An 18,104-nucleotide genomic window follows, 5' to 3' on the forward strand; every position below is an offset into this window, starting at 1 on the left:
TCAAATAAACCTACCACCGTCATCATTGCAGCCAGTTACTTAACAAAAAAAAGGTTTTGTCAGTAGGTAGGTGTGTTGGTGGTCAGTCTTTATTGTTTTTCTTCATTCCAACTTCTTCAAAGTGGTATTAGGAAGCATGCAGCAGGTCAATCCGCAAACTGAAAATTGGAACAAATTATTTATCATCAATGTTCAAAGATTTGTAAACAGCTCCATCTAACTTAGAAATAAGAAATTATTTAGTATAAGCACATGAATATCAAATAGTTTTGGACTAAATACATAGATGGCAGTGTCGCCAAAAAAGAAACTTGTCAAAGTACAAACTTTTTACAATGTCTAAGGGATGTCAAATCAAATCCTTTATTTTTATTACAAAAAACCAAAAGTAAATAAACGTATACCATAAATAATAATAATATTATTAAGTTCCTAATTATTTTTTAGCAACGCCATCTATATCTTTTCTAGTACATCATTATGTCGAATTAGTTTGAAATCCGTCCGCATAGTGCTAGTGGAGCTAGTGAGAACTCCCATGTTTGCCACCAGGGCGGCGCTTCTCTAGCATGTAGCCAGGCACGAATCCGTCCGTGTCGTACCATTGTGTCGTACAGATTAAAAGACGTCGCAGGTCGCACATTTATCAACCCTTATGACCTTAAAGCAGACTTATCAACTCGGAAAGGGATCAACACCGTATCGCCTTTCGCTAGCAATCATTTTGCCTTTTGCGCGGTGTCAACCGCGAGGCGAGGCGTTTACTTTACGGTGCAGATTCCTTTTCAGGCTGATAAGTGTGCTACGTCCTTAACTGATTGTACGAATATACCGATTTCAGTCTGCATGAAAAAAGCATCTAGTGAGCAGTTTTTATGCCCTCGTTGTTTCAGCCAAAAGGGTCGTCCACTTCTGGACAAAGATCTCCCCCTCAGATTTTGCCTCGTATACATATAGTGGTGCAAGTAGGTACACTATGCGGAAAATGGACAAAGACGAAGTGCTAGATCGCACACCGGCGAAGTATGGGAGAAACGGAATTATTCCCATCGCTCGTTCCCGCCGCTGCAACTCCTGTGTAGCCAGGATCTACAGCTTGACCGCCAATAAAAACCCAACCAGTGAAGGTCAAGTTTGTCCCGGGGGAAGGAGAAAGTAAGCGAGATGGTGTTCACACAATTACGTCTCCACCAATTTCCCGCATAGTGTACTTGGGCTATAAGGCCTCAGCCTCGAGTTTAGCGGGCAGCGGGGCGGGAGCGGCGGCGGCGCGGGAGCGGCAGGATCTTATGCGTAAAATCAAATAGAGCGATTCTCGAAAACAGCGGCGAGGGAGCGGGCAACGAGCGGGCAGCGCACTCCTTCTTTTGCCCACAATAAATCGAGCGTTAGGAATAAATTTGAATCGAAATAAAATTGTCGCCGCGTTGTTCAGACATTTCGTTTGCGAATAAAAACAAATATCTCGACAACACAACCCCGAACACAACACTTCGCCGCTAAAGCGCCGCGCGAGCTGCCCGCTTGTTTCGAGAACGGGTCTGCGTTGCCCGCCCCGCTCCCGCGCCGCCGCCGCTCCCGCCCCGCTGCCCGCTAAACTCGAGGCTGAGGCCTAAAACTGCTGCTTACCGCCCAAGACTGCTGCGATGGTGATGAAGGGCGGCCAGCAGCCGTAGGTGACAAGCGCAGGGAAGATGACGGTGCCCGCGATGGTGCCCAGCCGCCCGCTCATCAGGAAGGTGGCCATAGCCATCACCCTGAAACACAGTAGGAAAGTACTTTGTTGGCCTATACTTATAAAGAAGGAAAAAACGGGCCATCCTGGTGCGTACCTATGCTAGAGAGCCAAGATCCATGGCGTAAGTAGCTCCGTCGGCGAGACCACACCTAAACTTGACCTAAAACTTTTTTAGACCACACCTAAAACTTTTTAAACTCTACTTTCGTGGATTATTATTAAAGTAATAGCCTGTAATAGCTAAAAAGAAAGAAAAACGAATTAATTTTAAGAACAGCAAGTATTAAGTATTTATAGCCAAGGGAAAAATCCTGCAAAACTGGAAAACCGTGGGAAAGGGAGATATTATGTACCATCCTAGACTGCATCTCACTTAACACCAGGTGCGGTTGCGCTCAAATACCCGCCTTGTTATGCATAAAAAATGGTCCTTACCTTAGTGAAGTCGGGAACAGGTCTACCGCCACGCTGTGCATAGAAGCCCCGAAGAGAGAGGTTCACCTTTCTTTTCGGGGCTTCTATAGGGCTTCGGCTTCTATGGGGCTTCTATGGGGGCTTCTATGGGCCTTTAGGCCAGCACGGCCGTCCTCACCCTCAATGAAGTCGAAAATATTCTACTTTTGACATCGGCTATCGGATTTTGCGACTGTACCAATGCAACATCGCGATTTTGCAACTTCATGCGTTCGGACGCAGTATCAGAATCGCACATTTTCAACCGACTTCAAAAAAGGAGGAGGTTCTCAATTCGACCCGTATGTTTTTTAACGTTGTGACGTTAACACTGAACACTGTAGTGTTCCAATGTCAAATCATCTACCGTTCAGGCAGAAAGCAGCTCGTTTCGCGTTTTTATGTGTGCGTAATCGCTGTATTCAGCTCTAAAAAACGGAAAAATTTCCGATGCTGAAAGTAGACTGACCAGAGCCACCAGCTCTTACCTTAGTGAAGTCGGGAACAGGTCGACGGCGACGCTGTGCATGGAAGCCCCGAAGAGCGAGGTGAACGCCAGCACGGCCGTCACCAGCGCCGCCACCGACATCGCGTCGTGACCCAAGAGAGGCAGCAGCACCACCAGACCCGCGCTGATGACGCCGCTCACGCCTACCACTACCTTCTTGCCGCATCTGGTTTGAAAAAAGCCAATAAAAACGTTGTATAATTTGCAACGACGATACGGAAACAATACATGGATCTGGCAGGCAACTTAAGGGTTTACACATGGGTGAACTCAGCTTGTGCCTTGGGGAGGGGGAGTCAGTTTTTTTGAGGGTGGGGGGGGCTGCTCCCATCTCGTGCTCATGCTCTTGCCTGTTAATCAGCGCTCCTCTAACTCCATACGTCAACACGGAGCCAGCTCCCACCACGGCGCTCTGTAGATACGTCAGGATATATCAGTCTCGATGGGCACGCACGCCTCGTCAGCCACCAGCACCGGGCCCGGCGCGATGTAATTGATTACATGGCTTACGATCTTGCAAATACAACTTCATTCCAGTGCTTAGTTTATCCCCATTGGTACTCGTCAGGAGGAAGGATGTTAATCATAAGCTAAAATACGATAGAAGTTGCAGCCGGCTTTATTACATACCTGGATCTGGCAGGCAACTTGATTATTACACATGGGCGTACCCAGCTTGTGCCCTAGGGAGGGAGAGTCAGTTTTTTCCTCCTTCAGGGGGGAGGGGCCAACTGCCATCTCCTGTAGCTGGGAACGCTCATGAGCTTACATGCTCTTACCTGTTAATCAGCGCCCCACCAACTCCATACGTCAGCACGGAGCCAGCTCCCACCACGGCGCTCTGTAGATACGTCAGGATGTCGGTCTCGATGGGCACGCAGGCTTCATCAGCCACCAGCACCGGGCCCGGCGCGATGGCGGAGCACAGACTGCCGTTGGTCTCCGAGCCGATCATGGCGGCTAGTTGCGGGTACCACAGGCGGATCGTGTTGGACCTGGATGGTATATTTCAGAATTATCATCACGTACAAACTTGGTATAGATTCTAAACTAGGAGGTAAGTGTAATGTTAGAGATGATCATTCTTGATTTTCTCGTTTTACAATTGGTTTGTTTGGCGCAACTGTGGTTGAATTAGAAACCCGGTTACAGATAGACCTCTCTATACTTCTTTAAAAACTATTGGCTAGCGGCTTTCTTATTGTCACTCCACTGCTCGAAGCAAAGAAAGGTAATGTATTTAATTTGACAGGAAATGCGTGAAATTGCACCAAACTAAGTAAGTCTTTATTCCTATGTATTTATGGCCCCATATCGAAATATACTCGTAACAGAGTTACAGAGCCGTACCCATCTCACGTCTCATTCTAGCACTATTAGTTCATTTTAGTATTTTTAGTACATCGATTTTTTAATCAGATCGGACGAAAAACGTCTTTATTACTATCACCTTATAGTACAATAATAAACACTGTAGGTTTGTTGTCGACACGAAAAGAAGAAGAATAGTACAATGTCGCAAAATACTCGCAACTGTTAACGAAAAGTGAAACAACGCCTTCACTGAACTAAATATATTTTAACTTTAAAATAATTACAAAAGTTACACTCAAAATATAATCAAAATAACTTCGTCCGACTATTCAAGTTTACACTTCGAATTACGAAAACGTAGTGGCGCTCCGACGACTGCGTAGCTTCTTTTATTAACTCGCCCGAGCGCCGCAGTGGCGCCATCTACGACGAGTCACGACATCTACGCCGGGTGGCGCCATCTACAGCGAGTTACGACAACTTCCGGCTGCGTCTTGATTTTTCGGCGGCAATGACGTCACTTCCCACCGGATATCGCAATAAATAATTGCGATTGCCAACACGGCCATTCTGCGCGGTGCCTGCCCCAGGCACTTCAGGTCTAGATAAAATGCTGAAGCAAAATTGAATATTAGAATATATTATTTTAATTACATTAAGGTTATGCGGTCAACTTGTCAATTATTGCTGACTTACACATTACTAATCTCATGCACCTGCATTTATTTAGACTGCTCGCACTTAAAGGGACTTTACCACATTTAAGAGACCAAGTCAGTCTTTTCCCGCTAATCACAGAGCTACTTGCACTCAAAGGGACATATGCCACACTTGAGCGTACCAAGTTCGCTCCAGATCTTATTTGTGAATCTCGCATGTGAAAAATTACCAACAATGTGTAAGTCACCAATCTAAAGCATTTTATCTTGACCCGCAACCTTAATTTATATTGTGAATACGAATCAATCAAGTTACAAAATGTAAATAAATTTCATTATTGTGTAAATAATAATAATGTATTATGTAAAACCTTCTTTCAAATAAATAAATGTGTATATAAACTGTTTTTTTTTAAATAATACTTTACGATCTATAATTTCATACAAGAAAATTTGTTATTACCTGGGAATCCTGTAATTGTACAGTAAGCAACCAGTCTGCCTCAGTTATTGACATAATGATTTCGGTTTCAGATTTTTCTCCGGATGGCACGGGGTTTCGACTCAATGCGTCTACATGTTGCATTCGCGACCCTTGTCGGTGAATAATTTCAAATGAGTACTCTTGTGTTGACAAGACCCACCGTGCTATCCGGGGAATAATCTCTTTTTTAGTTAAGGCATATCTCACTGCATTGCAGTCGGTAATAACTTTGAAGGGCGATCCCAACAAATACAGTCGGAACTTCTGCAAGGAACAGACGATGGCTAATAATTCTAACTCAAAAGAGTGATATTTTTTTTCATCTTCTGTTGTCTGCCTACTATAATAATGTATGGGTTTCTCACCTTCGTCTGTTACCTGCATAAGTATTCCGGCTATACCGTCTCTACTAGCATCCGTATATAGAATAGTCGGTCTGCTTGGATCGAAAATTGATAAAACACTCTCTGAAGTCAATTTGGATTTTAAATTTTGAAAAGCCTGCTCCTCATTTGTACTCCAAACAAATTTAGCATCTTTTTTAAGTAGTTTCGTCAAGGGAGCAGATATCATGGCACAGTTTTTAATAAATTTTCGAAAGTAACTTATTAGACCAAGAAATTGACGGAGTTGGTGTACTGTTTTGGGAGTGGGAAAGTCGTTTACGGCTTGCAATTTCGTTTCATTTGGCATCACACAGTCCTGTCTTATTTTATACCCTAAAAATTCAATTTCAGTTTTAAAGAAATGACATTTTTTTAGGTTCAGTGTCAAACCATTGTCTCTAAAGATTTTCAAAACCTTTTCTAGTAATTTAATATTTTCTTCCACTGTTTCGGTAACTAAGTAAACGTCATCTAAATACAAAATTACATTATCAAATCTTAAATTTCCCAACACCTTATTCATCATTTGTTGAAAACAGGACGGTGCGTTTGCCAAACCAAACGGTAACCTTAGAAACTCATAGTGCCCATCCTCAGTAATAAATGCAGTTTTTTCTATCGATTTTTCGCTCTCGCTCATCCTAATCTGGTAATAGCCACTTTTAAGATCTAGACATGTAAAGCATTTACGGCCCTGTAGCCTATCGATCAAATCCTCAATTCGAGGCATCGGGAATTTATCTTTAATTGTGATCTTATTCAACTGCCTATAATCTACGCAGAGCCTTTTTTCGCCATTTTTTTTACCAACAAGAAGCGCGGGGCTAGCATAGGGCGAGTTGCTTTCGCGTATAATATTGTTTTCCAAGAGTTCATCAACCATTTCGCGTATAATTTTCCTATCAGAAGGTGAAGCTCTATATGGTCTGCATTGAATTGGTTGAGAGTTGGTCAAATTAATAATCATTTCGTGGTCTTTCACTTTACCTAACTCTTTGACATTTTTAGCAATGCAATCACTATATTTCCTTAAAAGAGTTACCAATTCATTTTGGTACTCAGCAGAACAATCTACCTCAAGTTCGGTCAATACATTACAAAATTCAGTAAATGCATTAGCATAATCAAATTTAAGTATACTTCCTACACGAGAGTACATCAAGTCAGGGCGCTCCGTTACATTTCTCCCTATCAAAATTTCACAATCCGCCAAATCATCAATAATATAAAAATCTATGTTCGTGAGTTGCACAGAATCGATTTTTAGATTAACTGTTACTTTGTGGTCAACTTGTTTTACGTTTTGTTTAGAAAATCCTTGTAAATACACAGGAGAGGGTAATCGTATATAATTAAGAGACTTTGCTTTCGCTAAAAAATCTGACATTATTGAGCAGCTGCTGCCTGTATCAATAAATGCTTCATGAGTGAAGTCGTTTAATAATATAGATTTAACAAATTTATTTCGTGAGTCTGCCGATGAAATGGTTTTTGTTTCTTGTTTTTCCGTTTTCAAGGCATTCTGTTTATGGTAACATACATTTTCTAAATGGCCTCGCTTACCACAATAAGCGCATTTATTGAGCTCACATTGATTCCTCCTATGATTGCCACCGCATAAGTAACATTTAATAGGTTTACGATTCTGCATTTGACCCGAATCCTGTTTACTAGGGGGCATATTACTATTATTCGCATGCTGACCCGATATACTCGCGGAAGGCAAAGACTGTGATGTAGGAATGGGTGTTTGTGTCGTAGGTAAGTGACTATTTATTTTATTAGAGCTATCGCGTGCATTTACACTCGTTTGTTTTGGTGTTTTACTTTTATAAGTGCGCCCATGTAAAAAGCTAGCTAGACTATCGCAAGTAACGAAATTACTCGCTTCAATCGACGCTCCTATATTACTATCACCTATATTTCCAATAATTATGGAAATTATGTCCTGTTCCGAGAATTCTAATGAGAGGCGATCAATCTTGCACTTTTGGTCAAAATAAAATTCATAAAGAGATTGATTTTCGGTTGGTTTTTTATCTATTATCTCTTTCAATAGTTCAAACATGTTACGACGGATTTGGAAACTTGAGGCTAATTTCCTTTTCCAATCCTTCCATTTCCATGAAGGCCACTGATTTTCAGTCCGTAATAATGAATCATACCAAACTTTTGAAGAGCCTTTCAATTTATTCAAAGCCTGATAACGGATCATCTCATCAGACCACGCAAACGTTTGAGAGTAAGAATGTATAATACCAAGCCAAGCATTAATATCATCTTTTAAAGGGTCAAATTCGGGAATTATGTTGTTCAAAGTAAAATTATTCGAGCTTACTTTTAAGGCATCAGCTTTATGTGATAACCTTTTCCTTTGTTTCGGTGGAGGTGACGGCGTCCTGGCGCTGCTCGAACTGCTCCGACTTGAACTCGAACTGCTCGAACTCGAACTTGAACTCGAGCGAGCCCTTTTTCTTGACGGCCGTTTTTTCTCCTTACTTCGTTTCCCCATGATGCGTGGGTTACTGGTCTCACTTCGGATGTTAACGAAAAGTGAAACAACGCCTTCACTGAACTAAATATATTTTAACTTTAAAATAATTACAAAAGTTACACTCAAAATATAATCAAAATAACTTCGTCCGACTATTCAAGTTTACACTTCGAATTACGAAAACGTAGTGGCGCTCCGACGACTGCGTAGCTTCTTTTATTAACTCGCCCGAGCGCCGCAGTGGCGCCATCTACGACGAGTCACGACATCTACGCCGGGTGGCGCCATCTACAGCGAGTTACGACAACTTCCGGCTGCGTCTTGATTTTTCGGCGGCAATGACGTCACTTCCCACCGGATATCGCAATAAATAATTGCGATTGCCAACACAACACACTCACTCACAGAGCCGAATCCATCTCGCTCGCGCGCGCTTTTCACCGATTTCACGTCTCGTTCACACCTATTCATTCGTGATCGGCTGTACTAAAGTGAACTAAAAGACCGATTTGAACGACCAAAAAGGATAGTTCGTTCTCGTTCACTTAAAGGAATTGCTTCCTATTAGTACTACACAAGTACTACACAAGCCTACTTTAAAACATGACTGGTAGTGTTATTAGGACAGAACTAGGTACGAGTTAACTAGTAAGCGTCTAGAGCTAGACAGTTTGGTCAACTATCCACCATTTGGTCACGATGAACCCTCACGTTTACCCGAACATACAGCCCAAGTGTATGAAGCAGAGGAGCAACAACTACTTGGTGCAACGTGCGCACTGCGCAGAGTAGAACCTTCACACTAAGAGTAGGCGCACACCGTTGATTTTTCGTCGGCTGGTAGTTTAGTCGGGCAGTTGATCAGTATGGGCATGTATGGGAGTGCGCACACTACGCCGATTCGATTTGGCCGATTCTTCATACAATTTAAAATCGGGCACAACTATCGGCCAACTAAAAATCAACGGTGTGCGCCTACTCTAAAACTTGCCAGTGTCTACCGGAGCCCAAGGTCAGAACTCTAGTTAGCGTCCTGGCCTAGGCGGCTTGGTAATCCACCATGCGTCTTCACTAGGTTATGATGAACCCTCACGTTTACCCGAACATACAGCCTAAGTGTATTAAGCAGATGAGTGGGGCCTTCACACTAGAACCTGCCAGTGTTTACCGGAGCCCAAGGTCAGAACTCTAGTTAGCATCCAAGTCTAAACGGCTTGGTCATATCCACAGGTCATGATGAACCCTCACGTTTACCCGAACATACAGCCCAAGTGTATGAAGCAGATGAGCAGCAGCCACTTGGCGTGCGGCGGCTTGAACAGCGGCAGCAGCTGCTCCACGCCTCCCCTCAGGGCTGCCACTCCTCGCGCCTGCTCCTCCGTCTTCTCTTCTACTAGCTGAGTAATCTGGAATATACATTTGCATGTCATAACCCAATGACATCAAACAGAGAATGGGCAGCAGCGTTCTCTGAAAAACATCAATCTTTTAAACAGCGATCTTCAGCCTGCCAAGCATGGGGATTATAGCAAAACCCTCCACTATTGTGGAGGAGGCTCATAGTCCAGCAGCGGACTGTAAGGCGCTGTTGATGATGATGAACCAAAGACATCATCATCATTACTAGGTAATTAAGTCCCCACTGCAGGATGACGGCTTATACACATATCCCCAATCATTAGTATACCCGTGACATAACTGGGCATATTCCTAGTTATATCATGAGTATGGAAATGTGCCCAGCTCATGTCATGTTGTCATTTATTAACGGACTTCTAAATGATACTTAGGTGCGCAGACGTTTCTCTACTCGTCTTGTGCTTTCTCTCATTCTGTTTTATGCTCAGAAGGATGCATAGAATCGAAATATGGAAATGTCTTCAGAACTTATAAAGTAGCTTTGTTCGCAATTACAGGTATTCACTTGGAAACTTCTGCTCTTGGCCTGCATCTCACCTGTTGGAAACTACACATACCTACTCGTAATCTAAAATTTACGCACCGGATAATCTTCAGCAGGCTTATCCATGTTCATGCTGTAGATCTTCCTGAAGATCTTCATGGCCTCGTCGTTCCGTCCCCTGGACATCAGGAACTTGGGGCTCTCGGGCAGACAGAGGAAGGCCACCCCTGTCAGGAGCGGCACCAGCGCCGTGGCGAAGAGGAACAGGTTCCAGCTGTGGATTACTGGAAATAGAGAAGAATTGATGGTGAATTAGAACTGTTCAGTTGAAGAAACTACCAAATCCTAGACTGCATCCCACTTAACATCAGGTACCATTGTGGTTAAATAACTGCCTTGTTATGCATAAAAAAATCTTGTTTTTTCTGGAAGCTAGCATATCCACGTAGCATGTGGATATGTCACAAAAGTCTTATTCCCGTAAAATTTCATAGTAATTCGTTTGACAAAAACATATCTTAGGTACCTAAGTTTGTTTACGATTGTGCAATCTTGTGCAATAGTAACAAAAGATGAATGTTGACGCAAAAGATATTCTTAGGTACATCAATTTGATCCATAAGTTGAATTGATTTGGAAGCAAGTGGACCTTCGATCAAAAGCTTTGAAACGTCTTTCAAATGAAATATCACAATGAGAAATGAGATGACGGTGAAAATATGTTTAAAATGTTGATGGTGTTCCGAGTGAACGTTATGATCGAAATGTGTACAAATTCGTTACCAATAGTATCCCCATAGATGTGGAACTGCCAGTCCTTGGTCAGGATGGCCCAGGCCAGCATGGGCAGCGTGGTGTTGGCCACAGTATAGAACAGGCTGGTGAGCAGGATCACGCGCGCGCGCAACTCCGTCCGGTGGAGCTCTGCTAAGTAGGACAGGAGCACCGCGAAGGGGCCGTTGAAACTGGGGTAGACAAAGAAATTGGATTTTAGATCGGACTTCGGAAAACGAAGCCTTTACGACCATGTTTAACTTACGACCTTGTCAACAATTGTCAGAACTAATAGTTACTTCAAATGAGTAGATGAGATCATCGAGGAAATCTCTGCTTTCAGATTTCTGTTAGTACACCTGTGTAACAAAAAGCTGTTTTCTCTTCACTTGTGAGACAAACGAGCTGATATTTTCACGTAAACTGCAGCGGAGTGTCGAAAGAGCAGAGAATTCGCGACAGAAAAAGAAAGAAGCTCTATAAATTAACTAAGTATGATAGATTCCAAGAATTTGTACAAATGTTACAAATCACCTCTGTTTTACTCCACTAGCTCCAATTCCAAGTGCATTCCAATAGCATTTACATATAAAAAAACACCTCTATTACAACTCCCTTCAGTGTCCCCTATGTATTTAAAATCATATTACAATGTGTTGCTAGATGTGATGTTCCCAGTAGGAACAAAGCAACATGATGAAGCAGGATGAAGATGATGAGCGCATGCGCCAAGTGACTGCAAAAAGAAAGTTATTTTAGTCCTACCCCAATTCCCCTAAATGATGCGGATGTTATCGAGCACTGCTAACATAATAATTAGTCACATGTTATTCAAAATGTTTGCTCGCCTGACATCTTAATCCTATTTGTAGCGTTATCTGACATCAGACCACTTTGAAAAGGTGTTCTTTATGTCATTACGTACTAAGCGTAACCTGTAACTTCGTTGGCGTAAAGTACAATAACCTTACCTACTCATAAGGAGTAGATAGGCCTACTTATTATCTGTCCTCATAAAAAAAAGGTAAGTGTAAGTACACTTCGTAATATTTTATGTGTAGGACTCTTAAGAGGTCTTCAATTCTGGGTGAGCTTTCTCTAATACCTACTTCTCTCAACAGTCCTGCACTCTTTGTTTGGTGAGAGATTGTTGAATAAGAATCCATTTAATAAAGTGTTAAATGCTTGATTCGTAATGGTGCAAAGTTTATGATAGCTATCCTATGTACACTTTTTTGTGTCATAACTTTGTGTTCTAACTAGGAGAACAGCAGGAACCCCGATCATTAATCCAAAGTCCCTGAGTACTCACAGAAACCCACTGGCGAATCTCGTCAGCAGCAGCATGATGAAGCTCTGGCTCATGGCAGCCGCGATCTCCACCAGCCCCGAGCAGAAGAACCCGTACGCCATGATGCGGCGCCGCCCCAGCGTGTCCGACAGGAAGCCCCACACCATGGCCGATGAGATCATGCCTGGAAACACCATGAAAATTTAAGGAATTGTTACGTTCGTTAGTTCTATGAGCTATGTGCCCCACCCACTAACACTTGCTTGGGAATTGGACGGGCTATGTCTGTTTATGCTCGGTGTTTCTTTACGAGATCGAATCAGAAATGAGGACATCCGTAAACAAACTAAAGTCGCTGACATAGCCCGACGGATTAGCAAGCTAAAGTGGCAATGATTATGGGCAGGGCACATAGTACGCAGAACTGACGGCCGATGGGGCAGCAAGCTGGAGGCTACGTACCGGAAAGCGTAGCGTAGGAGGTCCACCCACAAGGTGGATCGACGACCTCATAAAGGTAGCAGGAAGGCGCTGGATGCAGGCCGCCACCAACCGGCCATTGTGGAAATCATTGAGGGAGGTCTATGTTCAGTGACGTGGACGTCCTATGGCTGAAATGATGATGATGATGTCTATTACAGACTATTTGTAACATGCGAGCATCAGAACTCCCCGACCTGATTCCCCAGCGTAAGGGTGTTGGCCAAATCCTTCTTTTCGGTTCTAGTAAATTAGAGAGAGCGTCCTCCTGAAGTAGACTGAATAACCTGATGACATGACATGATGATTATGAGGTACTTATCTAAGGTAGAGTCCCGTCACAGCCGACGACAAAGCAACTACTTAACTATCAACTATTTTCATTTCGTAACACAAGTGCCTGAATCACAGTGCATACAACATAGAACAAGTTTTAGCTTTGTTGCTATTATTTTTTTTACATATTTTTGGATTGTCCGCCAGTTATTAAAGCATTTTTAGAATAACACCATTTAATCAATCCAATAAAAACAGTGTAAAGGGAAATTCCTACTAAGTAGGTACACAGAATTATCAATGATCAAGACATAAGTAAATGTGTATTTTAAATACCCCTGATACACAGCAGGCATGAGCGCAACGTCATATTTACATAGTAGTTACAAAGATGAGCATGTGAGTTTGTCGTAGCATAGACGCGTCACCATGTCAGCTGTCAAATCTGATGGAAACTTTGGAAACTACGGCGCTGATGCAACCACAACGCACTCTTGCCCGCAGTGTGTTAGAGACTTTACATTGTCACCTATTTTTGATCTGGAGGGAGACGTCGTTTGTAAGCTAAAAACTTACCTACTTGTAAATCCCCTAAGTAGTAAGTAAGTAAGTGTTTGTTAATGAGAAAGTTTCAACCAAAGGATCTATTACAGTGCTGGACTCTAAGCCTTCCCTAAGGATTTCCACAACGACAGTTTCAGGTGCTTCCCATGTAATTAGAACGACCAATTAGCTTAATATGAAATCATCGAGCTAAAAATACCATCCAAATATTTCATAACTAGTAAAAATAACTGTGTCAAAGTAGATACGGTTTTAACTGCGTTCCCAAAAGAGCCTTTTACGTCACAGCGCCAATAGATACGGATTCACCGGTGACAATGCGAGACAACACGAGTGTTTGCTATGCACATAACTATGTTTGGACGAGCGCTGAGCATATTTACCCTGATATCGAACTATTGTAGTGTTGTTGTTTACCCTTGATAATTACAAAATACGTGTGATCGCGATGCAAACATAATGTACTCAATGTTACTTTAATATAATTGTGGAAAAGTAAATAATTATTAAGTAAATAATATCGCGTGATCAGGTTTGTGATCGTACCTACTAACAAATTTTCATGATATGCACGATACATTTTATTGTATTCTGTGGTTGTGCCTTTAATTAAATAAATAAATATGCTTAAAGGAAATTATTAATTAGGTAGGATAGTTTACTGGACGTCAGATTTTAAGTGTACAAAGTTGCCCAAATTCTATTTAAAGTTTAAGATTAACCGAAAAATGTTTCAGTCTCGCTGCTGTTATTGAGATCCATATTCAGTATAACCAAAACAATAGAAAACAATGGAAGAAAATCAGCTCCATTTTAGATTTCCCTGAGTCCGCAGTTTTGTTTGTACAGTAGTTAAAAGTTATCTTGATATTGATATGGCGCTTTCGTTGCCTTGCGTGGGGCGTGGGCGCACTCGATGCGCAGTCGCCGTATTTCTTATGACTATGAGTCATAAGTTATGAATTCCAAGTGCACTGATTACTGATATTGTTATTGTCTGCGAAAGTTTTTGGATGGGGAATAAATGAGCACAATAATAATTATAAATGTATGCTTAAATATGCCGGCAACTTGGATAGGCGATTAGCATAATGATTTAATTCAACAGCAGAAACAAGGTGACAAAATATCGAGTACAGCTTGCCACCATAATAGGTAATTCTAAGACATACTTTTTATTCCAGTCCTGAAAACAGTGAGTTTCTTCTGTATAATTATATTTTGGTGCTATGGAGAGACTATGGAGTGCTATGGAGAGGACTATGCTCGGTGTTTCTTTACGAGATCGAATCAGAAATGTGGAGATCCGTAAACGAACTAAAGTCGCTGACATAGCCCGACGGATCAGCAAGCTGAAGTGGCAGTGGGCAGCAGGGCACAATATAGTACGCAGAACTGACGGCCGATGGGGCAGCAAGGTTCTGGAATGGAGGCCACGTACCGGAAAAGCGTGGGACGTCCACCCACAAGGTGGACCGACGACCTGATAAAGGTAGCAGGAAGGCGCTGGATGCAGGCCGCTACTAACCGTGCGATGTGAAAGTCATTGGGGGAGGCCTATGTTCAGCAGTGGACGTCCTGTGGCTGAAATGATGATGATGATGATGAATTATATTTTTAGTTAGCTTTAAAAATTAATAACGTTCGATTTTGCCTTTGCCATTTGCTCATAAAAAGGATGTCAAACGCTGTCGTATCAACTTACCCTCAATTTCTAATTCAAGCATATTGCTTACCAGGTGAGGCTTACGCGAATATTTGTAAAATATTACAGCTTCGAAAACTAACCTCCGTAAGTGATAGCATTGATGGTGCCCATGTCGAGCAGGCTGAGGCTCATGTCGCACTGCGCCCTCGTGAAGATGTAGGACACGGAGCTGGTGACGGAGACGGCGCTCCAGAAGGCAGGGAGAGAGCACAGCATCAGGAAGATGTTGAAGCGCCCGAAGCCAGTAGCTGCGATCGCTGCTTCGAAGTCTGATGGCTCTGAAACTTGATGACGAAGCTAGTATTGGTTGTAGCTGTAACTTTTAGCGGATTAGCCGATTTTGGTTTTGCGACTTTTAGGTGTCCGAATTGATCTTCACTTTCTTGGCTCCTGCACTCGCACTTGGTGCTGACCTGGTCGTGGAGGAAGTGTTTGGGGTCAACTATTTAGCTATGGACCTAGCTTTGACCTAGACGACATCTTGGCTAGCACTTCGATTCGACAAACGGTGGGTAGAGCGAAAAACTAACGATATCACGAAAATTAAACGAAATCACAAAATGTTTAACGACTGAACGTTTTTTGGATTGCGAATCTATTTGCGGGTGATTCTAATAAAATTTCGGAAGTTTACGAGCAGTCAAATAACGTCATGTCTGCCGTCCACCGTTGTCCGACTTAATTGTGTCTAAGGTATGTAGCTCTGCAAAATATCTTACGTCAACTCAGTAACTCTGGCTTTTAACTCAAAACTGGCGTAACCATTTGGTTGAGACATTGGGCTGAAAGACACCTATGTATGTATGCATCCAAATTATCACATTTCCAGTTATATGTAGACTCAAGATAAAAACTACTAAAGTAGGAAAAGGTTTCACGTCGATTTATTATATTGTGCAACATTAACATTTTTCTCGTTTTAAGGAAAGTTTTAACTAAAACCAATGGAAAAAGACCTTTCTTTTTTATGCTTAAAGTACTCAAATATATTGGCATTGTTCAGTATATTTAATATAAATAGTTTAACCGCTCGCGCACACGTGGGTCGCCTATAAAATATTAAAGTTTTACTACCGTCTCGTTGGCAAGCTTCCTGAAAGAAATTACATCTCACCTGGCGAATTAAAATTTAAAAGCCAATTTTAACGCTCGTTAGTCTCCAATCCAAATCATCTATTATGGAAAAACTGTAATTAGTGTCAGTGACAAGTCGATATAAAGCTAATATTGAAACTAAAGCTAACATTGGTATTATTGATACTTTTCAAAAAACTAACGATAAGATGATCTAATTGGTACTGTAAGATAATTTTGAGTGAAACACCTAAGTACATACTTAGATATGAGATATTTTTGGAAACAACAAGCAATTGACGTCCTAGGACTCACATGTGTCCATACATAATCTCGTCTAGCAAGTTACAGGTGTCTTTCTCCGAAACGATTGTGGCAACAAGTTACAAGAAATCATCTATACAGGGTGTGTCAGAAGAAATCATCTATACGATAGACAGTACTAAGTTAGTAATTAGGTACTTAGGGTGTAAGTTTACAGCTGTAGGCACAAACAAATTATATGGTTATCTAAGTATGTGTTATTATAAATAAAAGTCACATACGATAACATCATTTAATTTGTATCTGAATCAAGGGCGTAGCGAAAAGATGACGAAATTTCACATCGGAATTACTTAAGTTACATTGCTTTGTAAATTAGGTTTCAAACAGTGTGACAATTTATTGTTTTAAGTCGAAATCTATAAAAAGTGTTCCACTGCCTACCAGGCACCACGTAGTTCAAGTTCTGTGCGCACCCTGTATACTTCAAAGTGACATTCGCGGTATGGAGACCGAGTTCGGTTCTGGCAGCGTCCCAAGCCCAGCCAGTTGTTTTGATCACAGAACGCAAATCGGCGCATTTTTGTCCATCACCTACATTCAATAAAATTTCAGAGTACAGAAATCTTTGGTAACGACCTCCTTGCATGAGTTATTAGACAAACGTTTGCACTTTTACTGGTTTCGCCTGGATCATTTGATGTGATTTTGCTATTTCTTTCAGTCTTATTATAAGAGAAAGTTTAATATTCAAAGTTGTAACAAAAAAGAAGCCAACAACCTACTTTATTTCAGAGATGGGACTAACTAAATAATTTAATTAAAACATCACCACAACTTAAGAAACATAACGTCGCGTCCGCGTCGTACAATTCAGCTACAATAGGTCTAAAAATAAACCCAAATTGAATAGTATCACATCATGCCATCAAGGAATGCTTACCTTGTGCCAACTTCTCCAGATTAGTCGAAGACAATCCCGTCACCTTGAAGAGGTGGTCATGAGGGATCTCCTCCTTCACCGCCGGAGCTTCCACGTCAGTCTTGACCGTCACCATTTTAAAATTTAATTTCCAAAATAAACACACCTGTTTCTCATCGAGAGAAACAACCTACCACCATTCTCAATACTACCTTTTTCACCCAAGATAAAGGCTCGCGATGTTTTATACGTAGGAAGGCGTATCTCCAAAGTTGATTTAGGGATTTGGTTATGTTCTCAGTAAATATGATGTGTTCGGTGTTCCTCCAGCTTCTGTATCATGTGAACACAACTCTGTTATAATAGGAGCTGTAAAACAACATCTGATGTCAACACTGAACGGAGTTTATTCGCTTTGACTTCTTTACTAATTGGAAAATTTAGAATGAGGTTATTTTTAACTTTTCCTTGTTTAATGAGAATGATTATAACTATTTATAAAGCATGTAGATAATAGTGATATTTTATACAAATGCCATGAATGCAGTGTAGGTACCTATTTCCGATCACGCATTATGAAGTGGCGACAATATTTATTTAAGAATCTATGTTATTATTATCGTAAGAATCAATCTGTTGCAGATTTAGAAATCAAGAATAATATAAAATCAAAGAAGAACGGTCATCTGTGACCCAGGCCCGACAGAAACGAGACATACCTCAGTTTTTTTGTCATGTCTTAATTAGTTAAATTATATATTTTTTATATTCGTAATCTATGTATAACACCAAAATATTACCCTTTGTTTTTG

At 41.5% G+C, this 18,104-nt stretch overlaps 1 protein-coding gene across 1 annotated transcript; it reads right to left on the reverse strand.

Moving 5' to 3' along the window:
- Nucleotides 1-1,612: 1,612 nt before the first annotated feature.
- Nucleotides 1,613-17,555, reverse strand: LOC135076425 (synaptic vesicle glycoprotein 2A-like). Its single transcript, XM_063970893.1, has 9 exons — nucleotides 17,314-17,555; nucleotides 15,113-15,310; nucleotides 12,026-12,188; nucleotides 10,723-10,904; nucleotides 10,039-10,223; nucleotides 9,291-9,442; nucleotides 3,479-3,694; nucleotides 2,680-2,865; nucleotides 1,613-1,757 (listed from the first exon to the last, which is right to left on the reverse strand). The coding sequence occupies exons 1-9, from the start codon at nucleotides 17,426-17,428 to the stop codon at nucleotides 1,613-1,615; spliced, it is 1,542 nt and encodes a 513-aa protein (XP_063826963.1). The 5' UTR covers nucleotides 17,429-17,555.
- Nucleotides 17,556-18,104: the final 549 nt, after the last annotated feature.

This window comes from Ostrinia nubilalis, chromosome 12, assembly GCF_963855985.1.
Source record: "Ostrinia nubilalis chromosome 12, ilOstNubi1.1, whole genome shotgun sequence".
NCBI classification, from domain to species: domain Eukaryota; kingdom Metazoa; phylum Arthropoda; class Insecta; order Lepidoptera; family Crambidae; genus Ostrinia; species Ostrinia nubilalis.

Coding starts and splice junctions, on each gene's coding strand:
- LOC135076425 (XM_063970893.1), bottom strand. CDS start 17,428: ATGGTGACGGTCAAGACTGACGTGGAAGCTCCGGCGGTGAAGGAGGAG. Junction 10,905..12,025: donor AGATTCGCCAGTGGGTTTCT/GTGAGTACTCAG, acceptor TGTCTACCCCAG/TTTCAACGGCCCCTTCGCGG. Junction 10,224..10,722: donor CATCTATGGGGATACTATTG/GTAACGAATTTG, acceptor CTCTATTTCCAG/TAATCCACAGCTGGAACCTG.